Genomic DNA, 21,398 nt, shown 5'->3' on the forward strand with positions numbered 1-21,398 from the left:
TAAAAAAGATTGACTGAAATTTAATAATTTTCAGCCAAACAAGAATCCCTCCTAAAAAGTAGAGTTCGAGCCAAATTTTTTTCTTCTAATTTGACTTAGAAAATAATATTTTAAAAAAATAAAAAAAATATTTTTTATTTTTAAAAAGTGCCACATGGACAAAGAGTTTCATGGAGCAGTCCAACTATATCACACTCTCTTATGATTAAAATAACGTAAGAATGTAAAAGCTATCAAATAATTATGAAGGTAATGAAGATTATTATTCCCTCGTTCCAATTATATTATGCACTTTGACTGTAGACATAATTTAAGAAGTATGAAAAGACTATATACTTTTATTAATTTTTTGTTAAATTAATAAAACCTAATATAAATAAATATTAATAGTATCATTAAATAATCTCAAATAAAAATATATGTTATTTTTAAGAATGACAGTTAGGGTCTAGCTATTCATTTTTTTTTATTGATGGACCCACCCAAGCATTGCATTTCTGGCAGTTGTTTCCCCACACATTTGTAATCAAGAAGATGATAAATTTGAAGATAAAATAGAAACAAAAAGGCAGAAAAAAGAAAGGATGGCTAGTTTGGGCATGTACTGGAATACAGGAATCAAGAAAAGGTCAATAACAGTTGCTAAAGAGAATGAAAAGAGAGTAGAAGTAGCAGAGAAGGTGAAAAAATCAAAAGTAGTAATACTTGGTGGAACTGGAAGAGTTGGTGGTTCTACTGCTATTGCTCTTTCTAAGCTTTGTCCTGACCTCCACATTATTATTGCTGGTCGAAATAGGTAATAAATCCTTGTTCAATTGTTATTTTTCTGTGAAATTTGGATAGTTTTTTTTTTGGTTCTTGATGATAAAGATAGAGCTTCTTTTCTTGATTTGAACATGTTTTTGGTCCACATTTCTATCCTTCTATTTGGGTACTCTGTATTTGATCATTTGGTGTAGTTCGATTATAGTATTGTTTTGTTGTAGTACTATTTTACTACTATTTGTTGTTTTTATTATTATTTATTCTCTGTTGTACCTTCATTACACCCTTTTCTAGGCTGTTTTTATCTTGAGCCGAAGGTAGCTGCGTACACAATATCCTCCCCATATCCACTTTTTGAATGGGTGTACTATTACGAAAAAGTGAATCTAAAATACAAATTTGACTGATTTGATCTTTAAGTTCTTTGTTAAACCTTTAAAGGTATAGGTCCAAAATTAATTCTTATCTTTTAACATAGTATTTGAAATATATATATATATATATATAGCTATAATTCGTATCGAAGGTGTTGAGATCGGTTGAACCCGTTGATTGTATGTTATATCATCACTATTACTAGTTTTAATATACACATTTGGTTTAATTATATAAAAAAATTTACCGTGATAAATAATATTAGAAATTTCCAATGTCATAGGTTTGAAAATTTCGAAAGATTAAAGAAAGAAATAGTAATTAACATGTAAAAAGTGCTCTAATAATTACTATATATGATCTAGAGAGGGGAGCATGGTTCCCGTGAACCTGGGAACCCTAAATACGCCTCTTCTTTGTGGGATTACACTGGGTATGATATTGGTTGTTGTTGTTGTTGTTCTGTTTGGTCATTTTCAATAGAAAATGCTATTCTTGGAAAATACCTTCCGATGTTTGGTTGGCAAGTGCAAAATATTTTTTGAAATAGATTCGTGTTTATCAGCAAATTGGACACTGTTTTGATGAAATTCTTGTTCACAAGTTTGATTTTCATATTTTGGCATTTGAAAATATGAAAGATGTGAGATGAAAGCTAATAAAAATAAGAAATGTTATCAATTGGTTGAGTTTCGCAGACTGCTTGTTAAGTAATTTATTTTTAAAAGTTGGCTACTTGGTTAGAGACAAAAAAGGTAAAACTTGAAATTGGTTAGTTTCAACATCTAAAAATGGCTAGTTTTAACTAACACAGACTGACATAAGTTTCTTTTCCTAACATCTAAAAAGCATAAGTTGGACTTGGTACATAGCATAGCCATTCTTATAAAGTTACCATAGTCATTCTTATAAACTTAGCAGACCTCATTATAATATGATGATGGATTTGATGTTCGTTGTCTTCTAATCCTTGGTGACTATTTTGATGCTTGTTATCATGAGGTTAGATTAACACTTCCAACGAAACATAAATTACTATGGAAGTAATTGAAATGGAAAAGAGGAACAAGTTAAAAGGATGTCATAATAGCTTTTACCTTAGATTATTGTAGGCTTTCTTGATCAATCACTGCAAAGGCTCAGAGCTAGAAGCATTCATTATGTTAAAGGAAATTTGATGTTAAGACTGTTAATCAAGAAAGTTAAGTGCTGATTTGGGAAGTTCCTTTGCTTACCATGTAAGATTGAGGAGAATCTTCGAAGGAAGAGTATCAAAGGTAAATCTCGTGTAAGGCTTCCATTGTTAATGAAAAAGTACCTGAAGAATTATCATTAATGTGGGTATGATATGTCGCTAATAATTGTATGAGTTTGGAAAAGTGATATCCAAAAAATGAGTATAAAAAGGAAAATGAACCCTCATTGAGAGGTTACTTCATGAACACAGAGTTTTATGCACAAATTCAGTTGTGTTTAGTATGAAGCTGATGGAATTTGCATTCCAATTGGTCAGTTATCTGATCTATTTCACACACAAAAAAAAAACAGTTGGTTATTTTTGGGTCCTTCCTATTGGACTCCATGTAGTCCCAATCTTCCTTCCCTTGAACTCGGACCATGAAATACGTGTAGCACTTAGCCCATTCTTCTGCATAATTTTTGGGCTTTTCTTTCCCGATAATCCTCTTCTTGATTTTTCGTTGAAGCGCATAAACCTTTAATGGAAGTATGCCACCATGGAATGTGGATCTATCATTAAGGCTAAGAGGTAGTACTACTACACAGGAGAAAACTAAAGCATGATCATACATTATATAGGAGTAGAAGGGCAACTAGCTAGTTAAGACCCTGCTAGTAACTCAGAATTGTCTCTGTATCTTCTCTCCGCTTTTTTTCCCCTAGATGAATGTGAATGGATGTAGAGTTTAAGTTCACTAAGCTTTGCATGCGAGTAAAAGCTGAAGACAAGTAAGAGGAACAAGGAGATAGCTTCATGTGGAATGTATATTTGATATTTGGATGTGGCCATGTTATACCAAGCTTTCTTGATTGTTATGCACACCGTCAGATACAAATATGGACCATAGTACCAGATTTACATACAATAAATGGAATGTAGTGCATGTCAACATCATTCTTTAGTATTATGCAGTTGCGGGGGCAACGAAACTAAGCAGTTGGCTGACAGATACAGAGTATTCAAAGTAGAACCAAAAATTAATTAATCCTTTGAGCGATAAGTTTTAGATTAATTATTTGATTGTCTTGAGTGCTATGACATTCCCACTCAAGTTACGAACTTTCCCACCCAAGGCATATAGCCAATTTTGTCTGTCTGTTTCATCCGATCTCACAGTTAAATTGATCTCTTGGCTTATCTCATTTTCTATATGGCTTTCTTAGTTTCGATGTTTCGTTCTAAACTTATTGTTGTAACTTTGGACTTCTTGAATAAAGAAAAACATTGTGTATCATATTATCTATAACAGGGAGAAAGGAGCTGCCATGGTGTCAAACCTAGGAAAGAACTCAGAATTCGCTGAAGTAAATATAGACGACAGAGAAGCATTAGAAGCCAATTTAACAGGTCCACCAGATCCTTCCTTTTTTCATACTGTGAACTTAAGAAGCACTTTATCAAATGCAGCTGTCTATTCCAAGTTATAGTATTGACGAGTATGGATCATCAATTACCAACATTATGCAGTAATGTATATGTAATTTCTTAGATCAATTTCTTAATGGGAATAAGCTATATTTTAGTCATTTCTCTCTGCACTTAATCCCGTTCCTGCTGTCACTTAGCAGGAATTAGTAAACTGTTATCCTTTGCATTGAACTGCTTATAACTCTAAAAAATGGCATAATTTAACGTCATACTCTTCTAAAAGTTAAACTAGCATAAATGCAGTTACCGTATTTTTTTGTAGGAAGCCAAATTTGCTGTTTGACGAACTGTTACAAAATATGATTGTTATATATGACTACTGCACTTGTTTTTGGATACTTGGAAGTAAATTAGGACAAGTTGATATAATACAACTTCCCTGGCTAAGGAAAAAGGCTTATCATTTCCTTTTTGTGCTGTTATCATATAAAGCGAAATTGCAGCCTAACAGTAACATCCATCACTATTGCTTTACCTAGATGTGATTCTCACTGACTCCCTTTAACTGAGGGAAAATAAAATGCAACACAAAGAAAAAGTAACAATAAAACAAAACTATAGTCAATTTTCCGTTGTCTGTTTTATGGTTAATATTTTCAGCATTATAACTTTACCCGATGATCCTTCACGGTGATGTTGTAGAAATATTTTTTACATCTGTTTTTCATACTTTGTGAAGGTAGAACAGGAAATTCTCAGGCACAACTTTTTTGCATGTTAATGAGGCATGCCACTTCTCTTCCTACTTACATAGCATCACATTATGTTCTTCATAGTCCAAATATTGGCTGAAATGCTGGGAATCTAATCCATTGTTTATAAAATAAACTTCAGTCATACTAGAATCTAGATGTATAGAAGTCACTCACCTTTCTGCTGAAAATCCAGCGTAATTTATTTTACTATCTTACAATTTTGCAGATGCGGACATTGTGGTTCATGCAGCTGGGCCATTCCAACAGTCAGACAACTGTAAAGTACTAGAAGCTGCCATTGGAACCAAGGTGAGAGAAAGGTAATCAGCATAACTTTCCAGTTTTAACTTTCTTACAAGAATGACTACAGAATTATGAAACTCTTCCTCTCATTGAAGAGATCATTGAAACTTTTAAGTCGTGTCCAACAGACAGCCTATCTTGATGTTTGTGATGACACAAGCTATGCAACACGGGCAAAATCCTATATGAATAAAGCACTGGAAGCCAATATTCCTGCCATAACTACTGGTGGAATCTACCCAGGAGTGAGCAACGGTACTATAAGACTTATGTTATAATTATTTGTTCATTTGACAAAGGAAATTTCTGCTTAAGTTCTTCCTTTTCTCTTCTTTGATATTTTTCATCAAAGGTTTACTGTTATGTATATTGCAATTAGAGTGTGGGTGACACTCAAAAGTTTTTTAGCTCTCACTTTATCATTGAAGAAATTCTAGCTTTAGTTATTCATAGCTAAAGATTTTGCTTCTTTCTGATCTACTTTACTATTGATAAGTAGAAAAACTGTAGCTTCTTCATATAGTTCTAGTGTAAAGTCGGTTAAATTGGATTTGAACCCGAATGATATTGATCTCTCAAATAGAGTTCAAATATCTAGACGTGGTTCGAATAAATTTTAAGCTAGAATATGAAGAAGTAGTTGTTCGGCTTCAAAGCTCCACAACTTGGCTCGACTTTTAGATGCATATGTTTTGACGTATACACATATCTATATTGTGTGGACTACTAGGTGGTTTTACGATGAGATTAAGAAATTGGAACCTTATATAGGTGGAATTTTAAAATTTTCTTATGTTTGAGCCAAGTTCAATCATTTGAATTGTTGTCACTCTAGGTCTAGGATCAAGCATAAAATTAGAGTTCGAATAGCTCGAGCTTGAGTTCTAATACTTGGTAACCAGATTCAAGTCGAGCCAACAGCCTTGGGTTTTGGCTCCGTTAGATCCATTCCAGCCGTGGAGGAGGTAATTTCCTCTCGGAGTTGCGAAACATAGAAGATTTATCATATAGTCTATTCCTTTATAAGCATGGACTTGATCAAGAAATGCTTCTATCTCATGGTCATTATTTTGTTAATTAATTAATCAGATACTCTACCTGATTACTTTCCTTTGACAAGCTGACACTATTGTAGCTTCAATTGGTTATTTCATTTACAATTCCCTCGTTAGGGTTGTAAATTTTACTACTCTATGAAGTGAACTCAAACATTGTTTTTCTACTAATATGACAGTGATGGCAGCAGAGCTTGTTCGCACTGCAAAACTTGAAAGCGAAGGTGAATTAGAGAGGCTTAGGTGACAATTTCCTGCTTAGTTTTTGGCCTTATTAATTCATTTTATGACATTGTCAGGTTTTGGTCAGATATTTGAATGAACATTAAATCATTCAAAAGACTACCTTAGCTTTCCTACTAATTCTTTTGAGAGTTTATGTTTGTGTGCATTGACAGTGTAAAGAACTTTTACACTATTAGGTTAAGTTGCCTAGAACAAGTTACTCTCAATTAATCTGCACTTATAGTATAAAATTTGCTTACAATGTCGGTGTATAAAATTAAAAGCTCTTTTTTCCCACAAAGAGTTACTTTAGATGACACTCGCTCTGTAACAACAATGATCAATCAGAATCTTGTCGTTTTTATCCACCCTATCTGAAATTCTCCATCTTGGCAACAATATATTGTTTAATGCTTGCTACAGTAGCATGCAATATAGAAAAGTATATCTTGGTATACTCTTTCGCTCAAGTGGTGAGGATTACGTAAGATCATATAAGGAGACTAAATTCGATACACTTAATCATGTGGAGGTTCTAATTGGTCAGTACACATGGAATATCTAATGGGTGACTACTTACTACTCACTGTGTAAACAATTTTGGTTGACCTGAGATAGCTTTCTATTATTAGGGAAGGAATGTTTTTCAATGAGACAACTTCATGTTGATGTCATCCATCTACTACAAGCTAAGAAAATACTCAATCTTTTTGTTCCTGATACCTATGGTTTAAGCAACGACACCTATTATCTTGAAAGATGATCAAGTAGCTTGGACTTTGATTTGCGTTGTAGGGAGTGTTCGTTTATTCCAATTTTACTGTTGCTCAAAAAATTTGGAAAACAAGCTCCTTAAAAATGAGGAAAATGACATTTGACATTGATTGTGTCCTCCCTACCCTCCAAGACACTTCATCTTCACTCAACCCTGTAGTCCCCATTCCCACCACCTCACCCCCTACCTCCCACCCCCACCTTCATGGTATTTATCTAGATTATATACAAATGCTTTTCCAATAATATTTTCTTCTTACGTACCGAACGCATGAAAATAGTAAGAAACCATTTATTTTCCATTTTCCTTCCTACCGAACACATGAAAATAGTAGTGTCAATATGTTTTTCTTATCTTCTTTGTCCTGATAAATTTTTTACAAATCTAACATCGTTTAGATATTTATTTCAGATTCTACTACTACACTGCAGGCACTGGTGGTGTTGGACCTACTATTTTAGCTACTAGTTTTTTGCTTCTTGGAGAGGATGTAGTTGCATATAATAAAGGTCAGCTTTTTAGATGAACTGGATTTTCCGCCCATCCTGACCTGCTTGTATTTATTGTGATCTCACCACTGAATTGAAATTATATACCAGGAGAGAAAATCAAATTGACGCCTTATAGTGGGATGCTTAGTATTGACTTTGGAATGGGGATCGGCAAGAAGGATGTTTACCTCCTGTGAGTGCTTGCAACATTATATTTGTTACGAAGGATCTAACCTTGAGCCCTATATTCCTTGTATAATATTCTTTGCATGAGAGAAACCATGAAATCACGATATTATAGATCAGTTACTTGTCTTTCCTTACTATCTACTTCTTCAACATGTGTGATCCTTTCATGCCTCAAGTTCTAATCTTTTGAAAATCTTATAATGTTCAGAAATCTTCCGGAGGTGAAAAGTGTGCATGAGGTCCTTGGAGTACCAACTGTTAGTGCTCGGTTTGGAACAGATCCATTCTTCTGGAACTGGGGAATGATTGCTATGAGAAATTTACTTCCTAAAGTTGGTGTCTCAACTTGATACTTAGATGCTTAAATCCCATATGGTGTGGGATAATCTTTGTATATTTAAAATCTTAAAATAGAACTCCACGTATGTGACTTCAACAAACTATAGCTGGTCCCAAATCTGAATAATGTCTACTAACGGATAGTGTTAAAAAGTCTAGACGTGATAATTAATCCTCTTAATACTGGACTTGTCAGAGCAGAATGGATACAAAAGATTTATATAGCCCTTAGTGATTTTTGCGTGTGCATAGATATTGAGTGAGCATAAAATAGCCTTGGAAACTTCTGATTTATATGTAGATAAAAGATTCATTTTCATTTTGCACTTTGATATTGATGTGTGAATAATCAGCTATAGTTTGTTGAATTCATGGGGATCCCACATTCCAACTTTCAAAAGAATATGTCACACGCTCAATAGCCGTCATAATCATATACTACAACTTCTGCAGGAATTTCTGAGGGATAGAAGCAAAGTGCAACAGCTGGTTCAACTATTCGATCCAGTTGTTCGAGCCGTTGACGGAACAGCTGGAGAAGCAGTCTCAATGCGAGTGAGATGTCTTCTAGTTATTTTTAATTTATTTAGTTTTATTTATTGAATTGTGTGACTACCTTATCTAAAAGCTCAAGCTATAAGAGAAGGTACACTTTTATTTATTTCACCATATCTTCGATACACTTCGACATTATCTCCGCTGAGAAAACCTAAAATTCTGGAACCGTACTTTCAAACAGTAAGCTCACTAAGTTGTTTGATCTTTTGTGAAACAGGTAGATTTAGAATGCTCAGATGGACACAACAGAATTGGCATATTTAGTCATAAAAAACTTTCTAGGTACACATTAATGGAATGTTAGTTCCCTCATCACTTTCTCGGGCAAATCTTGGCAAAAATGTAATGCAAGTCTCTTCACATTAGGTTTCTATAAGCTGTTTGTTTATTTTTCAGATCAGTGGGAATTTCAACAGCTGCATTTGTCCTTGCTATTCTTGAGGGAAGCACAAAACCTGGTGTCTGGTTTCCTGAAGAGGTATGTATTGACGAACCAACTGCCCACATACCTGTGGATTATTATTCCTGTCAACTTCACAATCAAGGAAAATGACATTCGGCCTAGCTCAACCTCAGAAACTAGACCATATAAGAAGACAACAACATGTACCCTTTGTGAGAAATATAGGAGAAAAATATTATTGAATTGTGTAAGAACAATATTACACAAAGACCCTATTTATAGAGACTATAAAACAATCATTTTTCAAGTAGAATACTATAAACTATTCATATTTCTATTCCTATTCTAAGTAGGATTGCATACACCTATTCCTATTCTAACACTCCCCCTCAAGATGGTGCATACAAATCATATGTACCTAGCTTGTTACAAATATAATTAATATGAGGATCGGTGCGGGACTTGGTGAAGATATCTGCAAGTTGATCACTTGACTTCACAAACTTTGTAACAATATCTCCTAGGAGTATCTTTTCTATGACAAAGTGACAATCAATCTCAATGTGCTTAATGCTCTCATGAAACACTAGATTTGATGCGATATGTCGATAAAACACAGAGTGAAATTCCTGAATTACAATGTTGAACTTCCCAAACCAAGCTTGATAAAGCTGTTTCAGACCATAGATTGACTTGAGAAGAGTGTTTCAGACCATATTGACTTACACAATCGATACACAAAGGCTACCAGGCTCCCCCTAAGCAACAAAATCAGATGGTTGCTCCATATAGACTTTTTTCTAGAGATCACCATGGAGAAAAACATTCTTAATATCCAACTGAATAAAAGGCAAATGGATAACGACAACTATAGATAGAAAAAGGCGGACATATGCTATTTTAGCCATGAGAGAGAAAATATCAATGTAATCTAGTCCAAATATCTGAGTATGCCATCTTTTTTTTTGGCGAAAGTAAATCTGAAACAAAAAGAAAACGTTGCAGGAAAACTCAAATCTCTCAGAAACAATGCAATGGCCCCTGAAAAATGCTCGAAATCTAGTATAAAATATATGGAACGTCTCAAAATCAAGAGATGAGTAGATCTTAAACAAGAAAGTCACTATAAAACTGGCCGGAGCATGCTCATGCGGTAAATTATTAGATTTGATGGCTAAAAATGGTTACAATCTAAGAAATAAAACTATATGGGTAGGGTCAGAATGATGGCACAACCCTACACAAATAAGAAAGTAGTCACCGAAAAGATGATATGGTGCTACACAAATTAGATATGATAGTCACCGGAAAGATGGTACGGTGCCACACATATCGAACATGAGAAAATAGTCACCGGAATGATGCACGGTGCTACACAAATAGATATGAGAAAGTAGTCCAAAAAAATGCGCGGTACTACGCAAATTAAATATGAAAAAGTAGTCATTGAAAAGATGCAAGGTGCTATGCAAATTAGATATGAGAAAATAGTCACCGAAAAGATATACAGTGACCCAGACTTTTGCTAACATAATCATTGGCCTGATGGGCGACATATATGAGTAATAGCCGTCCGCCGACAATGGAAGCTCTTTAATTCTTTACCAAGATCGTATAGGCTCTGATACCATGTAAGAAATATAGGAGAAAAATATTATTGAATTGTGTAAGAACAATATTACACAAAAACCCTATTTATAGACATCATAAAACAATTATTTTTCAAGTAGAATACTATAAACTATTCATATTTCTATTCCTATTCTAAGTAGGATTGTGTACACCTATTCCTATTCTAACACCCTTAAACAATGTGAGACACATATCATACCCGCACACCCAGGACTGATTATCCGGTGTGTAGACAATATAACTTGGGGACTCAACATTAGTTAAACCAAGATGGGGATGGGTCGGGCTTTACTACCATGTTAAGAAAAATGGACTAGGGCTAACTTAATCTCAAATGTTGTTCGCGAGGTGAGTATTAATCAAGATCAGGGGAGGATCCACAACGTAAGTTATGAGTTCAGCCGAATTCTATAGCTTTGGCCTATACCTCATATATGTATTTAGAACATCACTAACTATGAACAAATATTAAATTTTCAATCCAGTTATTTGCGCTTGAAGGGGAATCTTAGTAGCTCAGTTGGTTGGTTACCTAAACTTTCACCTTGTTGGTAAGGGTTTGATTCCTTGTCTTGTAATCTCCTCCCCCATTTTCCTTTACCCCACCCCCAATTTGTTTTTTAAAAGAAAAGTGCTTAACTCTCTAAGTCATGTGTGGTATCAATACCAAACCAACTACAACGAGTAGTGGGGTCCTGAGTTGTCCTAGAATCTCGAATCCATAGAGTCTAAATTTTGGTCTGCCTCTGCCCAAGACCATGTAAGGAGACAACAACACATACCTTCGACCTATGTGGGACACCTAACCCAAAAGACCTCAACTTTTGTTCTTATGTTTTTTTTCGGGAAAATTGGACAAAATGTCCATAGAATCAAAATTCCTTACCTAAAATAACCTAATCATCATTTATTACTATAAATGGCCATTCGGCTTTCATCCTTTCAAGCGAAGTGCATATGCTGCCTTCCTTTAAACTTTGTCAATTTTCCATTCTTTCTTCCTTGTGTTTCCTCTTTGCTGGCGGCTATTCGAACAGGTATGTTTCTCAACCATTACTCCTCTCTGACATACCAAAATTGACACATAAAATATATGCACTGACTAAATTAATAATTTAATTTGACGTGCTGCAAATGTGAATTATTTTGAGTGAATAATATATCAAAAGACTCGAAACATTGAGAGGAGCTCATATCTAATATTTGGAACTGTTTAGAAGATTTTTGAGTTGGTTGAGATTGGAAAAAGAATCAATCGGCAATATATAAATATTGTATAAACATCATATATGGATGTATATAAATCTCTGACACAGTTATGTATCATATATATACATACGACCATTTTTGTTGAATTTTTATTTCTTTTACCTGTACAGTTACGTAAGAATCCCTTTTTTTCTTTAAACACTTTTTGGGCTTCCCTTGCAGCCCGAAGGAATTGCAGTTGAAGCAAGGGAAGTTCTTCTCCAAAGAGCTTCCCAGGGAACTATCAACTTCATAATTAACAAGTATGTATCTGTCGTCATTTTCTCCTCCAATGTATTAACTTTATAATTTCAAATGATGCGTCTTTCTTCTTCTTAGGGCTCCATGGATGGTAGAAACAAATCCTAAAGAGCTCGGTTTTGGGATTTATTCATAAATTCAGTAAAGATTCGACTGATCAAGTGAGTGTACCTAGGTTTTATGCTGGTTTATAATATGCACCTTTTGCATCTCATAAGTATAAACTCAATATTTATTAGTTAGGTATCTTTCAAAGTGTCTTGATTGTGTAAAAATATTTTACATTGTCCGTGCATAGAACTTAAGCTCGTTTCTTTTTTTCCTTTTCAGGCGTTGAGTGTGGAGCCAAAATGCACCTTCACCTAATTGAAAATTTTAAAAAGTTTAACATTTAAAGGTGCAAATAGAACAATAAGATGTCATTCAATTGTTTCCCTTTCCTTTTCTATCCCTTAATTATCTTCTTTTGCATAGCTGGAGAAAAATTCTATGAGAGAAGTCTGTTGAATGACAATGTTTGTTAAGACACAGTTGGTAATAATATTAATAAAACAGTTCTATGTGCATTAGCTTAGTTGTAAATGTTTTGGTTACCAGGTACATAATGTTTTCTTTAAGTAAGTTGAAATACATTATCATTACAAACAAAAATTTCAACTTTCATTGCAATATTGAAATAATGTTGGCGCTGCTTCAATCTAATGATTTCTTGTTGCAATGCTTGAAATTTTAAAGAGGACATTGTTCACGATCCAAACAGAGACGCAGGTGTACATGGTCGTACAAATAGTATAGTGGCTCAAAAAGCCGGATATTGAACCTAGAAAGACTTGTGATTTAAGAATAATCTAGTTTAATCTAATACCACAAATTTAAGCAGGTGTTTAAGTAACCTATGTATGGTTTCTATCTTGTCACGATCTAAAAATCGAGTTCATGATGGCACGCATCCCAAACTCCATCCCGATGCGTAAGCCAAAAGTAAAATCATACGAGACTCCCAAAAGGGAAGTCAGACCACAATAAATACGATAAAAGGGTAACGATAGCGAATAATTCTCAAAACTTGGTGTCATAAGTGTAAAAAACATCTAAAAAAAATCTGGGTCTGAACACACAGTTCAAGTCTTTGAATATAGAAAAGACTAAAATGAAAGATGGACTGGTGGCGATCTAGATCTCAAGATCTCACCACTAATCCGATGCAAATGTGTTAGCTGGAATAAACTACTGCTGAACACCCTGACTAGTATCTGTATCAAAAAGGACACAGAAGTAGGGGTGAGTACAATTTACATGTACTCAGTAGGTTTAACCGACTGAGTATAAGGAATTAATCAAAAGCTATGAAATAAACTAAGGAATGCTTCCACCTGCACGCAGAAGAGTCCCACTCTAGCTATGCTGCCGCCAATTTATATAGAACGACGCGAGTAAAGTAAACACATAAATACAGTTCAATATCACAATTAGACAGATAGGTCAAGTATCAGAGGTATCAATGCAATGCGATTCAATATGATAATACAATGATGTAATATACGGTGGGATCAAGGCTGTCGCACAACCTGTCGTATACACCTGCCGAGCTGTGCTACCAAGCAAGACCTATGGGGGTCTCGCAGACCATATATCTTATCACAGTCTCAATGTATCAACTACTTCTCCACCCAACACATGGCCAAGGGCTCATGATACTAATGTCTCATTCACTTGCCACTTATCTTGTGGTCAAGGATATAAAGGATGTCACATTTTCTTTCTCAAAAGAGTTTTCACAGTTCTCAACTTCTCAATGATCAATAATAGTATGAATGAGGATGAATTCAATCACAATATATAAGGCATGGAGGGAATATTCAACTCAACATGTGGCACAAGGTTTAAAGTTCTCAAAACTTAACCTAAGCTTGATATTCACCATCAATAGATAGTAATGGTAAGGAAATACATCAATTAAGTGTTCACCCCTACTCATCTCTACTCAGTCAAGTCATAGATTATACAGTCTCAATCATACATAAAATATCACAAAAGGCTCCCACACGGGCTACATAATGCATATAAGCCCCATACAGGCATCACAATATTAATTATCAATCCCAAACTACACTACGACCCCATCCCAAAGTTTACAACATAGAATTTGACAAATCACCCCAACTCAGCCTAAGAAGGATAGCCAAACCTACCTCGATAGCCAAAACCTCACTCGAACACCTCTATCGGATGATCAACTCTCGAATTCAATGCCTGGAATAACAACCCATTATCAACAATGAAACATATGTGTTATAAGGGGTCCAATAACACCCATATTTACAGGTTTCAGAATTGGGGGTAAAATGGTCCAAAAATTGATAAATTTTGAAAAGGGTCAAATCTAGAATTTTATATCAAAATCAGCTTCTACACGAAAATTAGAGGTCACAGGTGAAAAACCCATAAAACGGAGATCAAAACGAGTTAGAAATCACCAAATTTCCATAACTTCGGATTAGGGAAGAACAAGAGGTTTTGGAGTTTGAAACTAAAATTTAGGAGTTCAAATCATCAAATGATTAATGAAAAAGAAAGGTATTAGGTTAAAAATCACTTACTCAATGATTTTACTCGAACATCTCTTCTCAAAATCGCCCCAAGAAGCTCAAGAACTCAAAATGGTGAAAAATGTAGGTTTTCCTGATATTTTACTATTTCATGCCTATATTGTTCTCCGCGAATGCGAACAATTAACTCCACGAACGCGGAGCACACTAAAGGGATCCTCTACGAGCACAGACTTAGGCGTTGAACGCAGAGAAGGAGAGCATGTACTCCGCGAATGTGGACACACTCTACAAATGCAAAGAAGGAGGTGTATATACTCTGCGAACGCGGACACGCTCCGCAAATGCAGAGAAGGGATTGTGACGACACCAAAAACCAACAAAAACTCAATTCAAAATTCTCCGATTGGACCCTCGGGATTCGTTCAAAATTTTGTAAACACAAACCTTATATGCCTACTAAATTCGATGTTTCGGACTCAATGAAGCCATTAGAATTCGAATTCGAGGTCTCCTTGACCCAAAATCCGTTAGGTTACAACTAAACTAGTTTCAGCACTTGAAATATTCAAAATACCCTCATAAAAATTACAATGAAGGCATTTCTAGCATTAGAATCACCCCTCGAAACCATAGGAATCATTAGAAATCCTATCTGACTCTCCGAACTCGATTTGTTGACCAAAGTCAAACTTAACTCATTTAAAACTTTACTTTTAAACTTAAGACCTCAAATTCACATATCAACCCCAAATATTTTTTTGACGACTCTTCTAGACCAATTTTCACATTTTGAAGCTGATGAAACTGACAGAATCCCGTTCCGAGACCCGTAGCTCCATTTGGTCTCGAAAACCACTTTTTCACCTCTTAACTCTATAGAACTTAAGAATATGCTCATTTCACTATCTATTAAGGCTTTAACACATTCAACCACACATACTAAACAAATAACACTCGGGCTCACTAATGATAGGAGTAAAATGGTAATTTCGCACAAGTTTTCAAAAAGGACCCTCAAGGTCATTACAACATCCACCACTAAAAAGGATGTTCGTCCCTGGACATAAGATAAAGAAAGATACCTGGAGTCTCATAAAGCTGAGGGTACCGGGCCTGCATATCAAACTCTAACTCTGACATCGCCTCCTTAACAGGTCGATGCCTCCATTGTACCTTGACCGAAGGGACCTCCTTGGTCCTGAGCCTACGAATCTGTTTGTCTAGGATAGCTACTGTCCCCTCCTGATAAGTCAAATTCGAACCCAACTCTACCTTATCATAAGAAATCACATGGGACTCATCCGGTATGTACTTGCAAGCATGAAGACATGAAACACCAGATGGAAAACCGACAATCTAGGGGTAAGGCTAACTCATAAGTCACCCCACCCACTCTCCTCAAAATCTCGAATGGACCAATAAACCTCGGTCTAAGCTTGCCGTTCTTCCCAAACCTCATCACACCCTTTATGGGTGATATTTTAAGACACACGCAATCACCCACCATGAACTCTAAGGGTGGAACCCTCTTATCAGCATAGCTTTTCTGACGACTCTAGGCTGTCAATAGTCAACCCTGAATCAAACATACCCGCTCCGTAGCATCTCTGAGTAAGTCAGTATCCAATGCATCAACCGTAACTGAATCAAACCACCCAATGGCTGACTGACACCTACGACCATACAATGCCTTAAATGATGCCATCTAAATGCTGGAGTGATAACTGTTATTATAGACAAACTCTGCTAAGGGAAAGTGTTGTTACCATCGGGCACCAAAATCCATCACACAGGCCCTAAGCATGTCCTCCAATACTTGAATAGTCCTCTCAGAGTGGCCATCAGTCTGGGGATGAAATGCTGAACTCATCTCCAGTCGTGTACCCAAACCACACTACAAGGCTTCCTAGAAGTCAGAGGTAAACACAGAACCTCAGTCTGACATAATAGAAATAGGCACCCCATGCAACCTGACAATCTCATGAAGATAGATCCTAGCTGACTGATCCGCATTGTAGCTTGTCTTCACCAGAAGGAAATGGGTTGATTTGGTCAATCGGTCCATAATTACCCATACAGAGTTATACTCACCTAATTCTATGGGTAATCCAAACACAAAGTCCATAGTAATACACTTCCACTTCCACTCGGGAATGAGCATCCTTTGCATAGAACCACCCGATTTCTGATGCTCATACTTCACCTGTTGGCAATTCAGACACTTAGACACAAAATCAACAATGTCCCTCTTCATGCCACACCACCAATAGTGTTGTTTCAAGTCATGAAACATCTTTGCTACTTTAGGGTTAATTGAATACTTGGAATAATAAGCTTCCTCCAATATCATACGTACCCAATCACCAACCTTGATCACACAAATACGATCATTAATCACCAAAACTCCCTCTAGATCAAGAGAGGATAATTTTGCTTCACCACTCAATACTTTGTCACGAATGGTCCTCAACTTGTCATCTTCAAACTAGTGTGCCCGAATCTGGTCCATCAAGGTAGACCTAGCCTCTACAGAGGCCAAAATGCTAGGATGTGTAGAAATATCAAGTCGAACCAACTGTCTAGCCAATGATTGAACCTCCAAGGCCAAAGGCCTCTTATCCACCTTAAGGAAGGCTAAACTACCCATACTAGGTACTTTGCGACTCAAGGCATCCGCTACCGTATTAGCTTTGCCCAGATGATAAAGAATGGTGAAGTCATAGTATTTCAATTACTCCAACCAACTACTCTACCTCATATTCAAATTCGGCTGGGAGAAGATATACTTAAGGCTATGGTGGTCAGTAAAGACCTCACAATGCACACCATAGAGATAGTGCCTCTACAACTTCAGAACAAACGCCACCGCTGCCAATCTAGGCCATGGGTAGGATAGTTCTTCTCATGTACCTTCAACTATCGAGAAGCATAAGTTATAAATCTACCATTTTGCATTAAAAAACTACCCAAGCCGACTCCCGAAGCATCACAAAATACAATAAAGGCCATACCTTCCTTGGGTAAGGCTAGAATAGGTGCCGAAGTCAATAAGTCCTTGAGCTTTAGAAAGATCGCCTCACACTCATCGGTCTATTGAAATGCCATGGTATTTTGAGTTAGTCTAGTCAATGGGTATGCAATAAATGAGAAGCCCTGGACACACCGATGATAATAGCCCACCAACCCAATAAAACTCCAAATCTCGATAGCCGAAGTAGGCCTGACCCAATCAGGAACCGCTGCAAACTTGGCTGGATCGACCATAATACCATTCTTGGTCACCACATGAACAAAAATGCCAAAAACTCGAGCGCAAACTAAAATTTGGAGAATTTTGCAGAAACTCCTCTCTCAACCTCTGAAGGACTTTCCTCAAGTGTCTAACATGGTCTGCCTCATTCTTGGAATAAACCATGATGTCATCAATAAACATGATCACAAATAAGTCTAAGTAAGGCCGGAATACCCGGTTCATCAACTCTATAAAAGCAGCCGGGGCATTAGTCAACCCAAAGGACATAACCACAAACTCATAATGACCATAACGCATCCTGAAGGCAGTCTTGAAGATATCAGACTCCCGAACTGTCAACCAATGATAACCCGACCTCAAATTGAATTTGGAAAACACTGATGCACCCTGAAGTTGATCAAATAAATCATCAATGCGAGGAAGAAGGTATTTGTTCTTGATGGTGACTTTTTTCATCTATCGATAGTCAATACACATCCTCATAATACCATTCTTCTTCTTCTTCACAAATAAGACCGGTGCACCCCATGTCGATTCACTAGGATGAATAAACCCTTTCTTTAACAAGTTTTCCAATTGTTCTTTTAACTTCTTCAACTCCGCCGGAGCCATCCGATAAGGAGAAATAGAGATGGGCTTGGTGCTCGACTCAAAATCAATCACAAAATCAATATCATGGTTATGAGGAACACCCAACAAGTCTGTGGGAAATACATCCATAAAATCTCTCACCACGCTCGTAGTCTCCAAAGGAGGTGACTCTCTAGTGAGATCATGTACATGATCTAAATAAGATAAAAAACCCTTGTCCATCAACGAAGAGCAAGAATATAAGATATCACCACCTTTAAATTTGAACTCGGATTACCCTTCCACATCATGCTAGGCAAACCGAGATAAAGTAAGGTAACAATCTTTGTATCACAATCTAATATAACATGATAAAGAGATAACTAAAACATACCCAATATCACATCAAAATCAAGTATATCTAATTGAATCAAGTCTGCATGGGTATCTCTACCTAAAAATATCACCAAACACACTCGATATACCTGATCCACCACTAAGGACTCACCTACTAGGGTAGAAACAGTAATAGGCACAATAAGAGGCTCACACACATAATCACTACCCACATCAAAATATGTCAACATATAAGAATAGGTAGACCCTGGGTTAAATAATACTGAAGAAAGATGCTGGCAAACCAGAACAATACCTGTAATAACTGCATCAGAGGCCTATATCTCAGATCTACCTAGTATAGCATAGCACAACTGATGGCCACCCCTGCCCTGTGAACCACCACAAACATCATCTCTAGCTCCACCCTTAGAACCCTTGGCACCCTTAGTACCACTTCTAGTGCCTTGTGTAATGCCTCTAACAGTGGGAGCAGGAGTATAATGAACAGCCGATGTCTCAAGCCACCCAGTAGAAGGAGAACGTTTGGGGCAATTTTGGGCCTTATGCCCAAACTCATCATATACAAAGAAACCTTGAGGTCCTGAACCCCGTAGAGGATAATCAAAAGTGTCAATATTGCTTCCGGAGCTCGAAGAACCACTATAACCTGTCTGACCCGACCTGGATCCACCCATACTATCTGAGCCCTGAATAATTGCTTAGACTGGTCTACTCTGATAGCCGTGGATACCTGAACTAGAATACTCCTTGCCTCTAGAAGAGTAACCACCAAACTGACCTTGTCGACAGAACCATTTGGCCCTGCCCTCTCTAGCATGCCGAATGCTCTCAATCATCCTGGCATGGTCAGTAACACTCTAGAAGGTACCACCAGATAACACAAGGGAAGTTGTAGCCTCCTGAAAATAACCTGTGAATCCCTTTACCAGCTTGTGGATCCGTCCAAACTCAATAGAAATAATAGACATGGCATAATAACACAACTCGTGAAAGCGAGCCTCGTACTTAGATACATATAAGAAGCCCTACTCCAATCTATCAAACTCATTTCGGCGCTGGTCACTGAGGTTATAAGGCACAAACCTCTCAAGGAAAACCTCTGAAAGCTGCTCCCAACTCATCATAGGGGAACCAACAAGTCTACGTAAAATAACCGATCTCCACCACTCCTTGTCTACCCCTATGAACTAATACGAAGTGTAGGCTACTCCATGAGCCTAAAAAATGTCCAGGTTGAACAACTTGTCCTAGCACTCGGTCAGAAAATCATAAGCCTTCTCCCCCACCGTACCATCAAATTTGGGAGGTGCCAACCAAATAAATCTCTCAAAGCTCTTCTGCTCAGCTACCAACATGGCAACACTAGTAGAAATTAGCGGATTTGCAAATCTCAGGGTTATGATAAAAGGCATAGAAGAAGATCCTTGAGTTTGAAACCCAACACTAGGCCCCTGAACTGGTGGCATAGTACCAACTATGATAGGACAACCTGAAGTACCTGGAAGAAAACCAGGAGTTAGAGCACCATCTAATCTAGCCAATAATCTGTTCAATAACTCCTAAAGTATCAGAGCACTATTGAGAACTAGTGGAGGCTGGGCTGGCCTCTAATCCTTAGCTTGCTGTTCATAATGATCCTCGTGCTTACACACCAGTCTAGGTGATGGCTCTCTAGCTCAGCCACGAGCAGGTATTTCTTCCCTAGCTTAGCAGCGTCCTCTGAGTCCACCACATCCTCTGCCTCGCCCGCGAACTAGGCCTCAGGCAACAAGTGCAGCCTTACTCTCTGTGTCTCTAGCTCTAGTCCTCACCATCTATGCAGAAGGAATATATTAGAGGTATACAACACTTGATAAGAATAACTCGTATGAAAGGAATCAAAATAAGGAATTTATCCTTACAAGTATCTTGTACCCCCTCGAGGATAAGTACAGATGTTTGCGTGTCGATCTGCAACTAGATACCCTGGTCTTTAACTTATGAGACCGGTGAACCCAGCGCTTTGATTCCAATTTGTCATGACCTAAAAACCAAGGACATAGTGACACGCATCCCAAACTTCATGCCGATGCGTAAGCCAAAAGTAAAATCATATGAAACTCCCAAAAGGGAAGTCATGCAATAATAAATACGATAAAAGGGTAACGACAATGAATAATTCCCAAAATTTAGTGTCGTAAGTGTAAAAAGAATCTAAATACAAACCTGGGTCTGAATACACAGTTTGTCTTTGAATACAGAAAAGACTAAAATGAAAGATGAACTGGCGGTGATCTAGATTCAAAGATCTCACCACTGATCTGAAGAAAATATATCCACTGGAATTAACTACCATTGAACACCCTGGCTAGTATCTGTATAAAAAAGGACACAGAAGTAGGGGTGAGTATAATTTACATGTAATCAATATGTTTAACCGACTGAGTATAAGGAATTAATCAAAGATACATTGCATTGATATAATGGTACTGTGGGATCAAGGCTATCGAACAACCTGTCGTATACACATGTCGAGTTGTGCTGCCAAGAAGGACCCATAGGGATTTCGCAGACCATATTCCTCATCACAATCTCAATGTATCAAATACCTCGCCACCCAATACATGGCCAAGGACTCATGGTACTAATGTCTAATTCACTTGTGACCTATCTCATAGTCAAGGATATAAAAGATGTCATAT

General features: G+C 36.9%; 1 protein-coding gene across 2 annotated transcripts; it reads left to right on the plus strand.

Annotated features, from left to right (window-relative positions):
* The first annotated feature begins 520 nt into the window (after positions 1-520).
* On the plus strand, positions 521-12,551 carry LOC129902990 (uncharacterized). Of its 2 annotated transcripts, none has more exons than XM_055978463.1 (14): positions 521-796; positions 3,630-3,727; positions 4,730-4,812; positions 4,935-5,061; positions 6,041-6,085; positions 7,293-7,370; positions 7,461-7,545; positions 7,750-7,873; positions 8,334-8,435; positions 8,656-8,720; positions 8,835-8,916; positions 11,905-11,984; positions 12,061-12,143; positions 12,313-12,551. In XM_055978463.1, the coding sequence occupies exons 1-13, from the start codon at positions 585-587 to the stop codon at positions 12,116-12,118; spliced, it is 1,239 nt and encodes a 412-aa protein (XP_055834438.1). In that variant the 5' UTR covers positions 521-584; the 3' UTR covers positions 12,119-12,143; positions 12,313-12,551. The 2 variants fall into 2 exon arrangements, with proteins under 2 accessions (XP_055834438.1, XP_055834437.1); XM_055978462.1 differs by having other exon boundaries at positions 524-796; positions 6,041-6,104; positions 7,273-7,370.
* Positions 12,552-21,398: the final 8,847 nt, after the last annotated feature.

Source organism: Solanum dulcamara, chromosome 9 (genome assembly GCF_947179165.1).
Source record: "Solanum dulcamara chromosome 9, daSolDulc1.2, whole genome shotgun sequence".
NCBI lineage: Eukaryota > Viridiplantae > Streptophyta > Magnoliopsida > Solanales > Solanaceae > Solanum > Solanum dulcamara.

Coding starts and splice junctions, on each gene's coding strand:
- LOC129902990 (XM_055978462.1), top strand. CDS start 585: ATGGCTAGTTTGGGCATGTACTGGAATACAGGAATCAAGAAAAGGTCA. Junction 5,062..6,040: donor CTACCCAGGAGTGAGCAACG/GTACTATAAGAC, acceptor CTAATATGACAG/TGATGGCAGCAGAGCTTGTT. Junction 7,546..7,749: donor AAGAAGGATGTTTACCTCCT/GTGAGTGCTTGC, acceptor TATAATGTTCAG/AAATCTTCCGGAGGTGAAAA.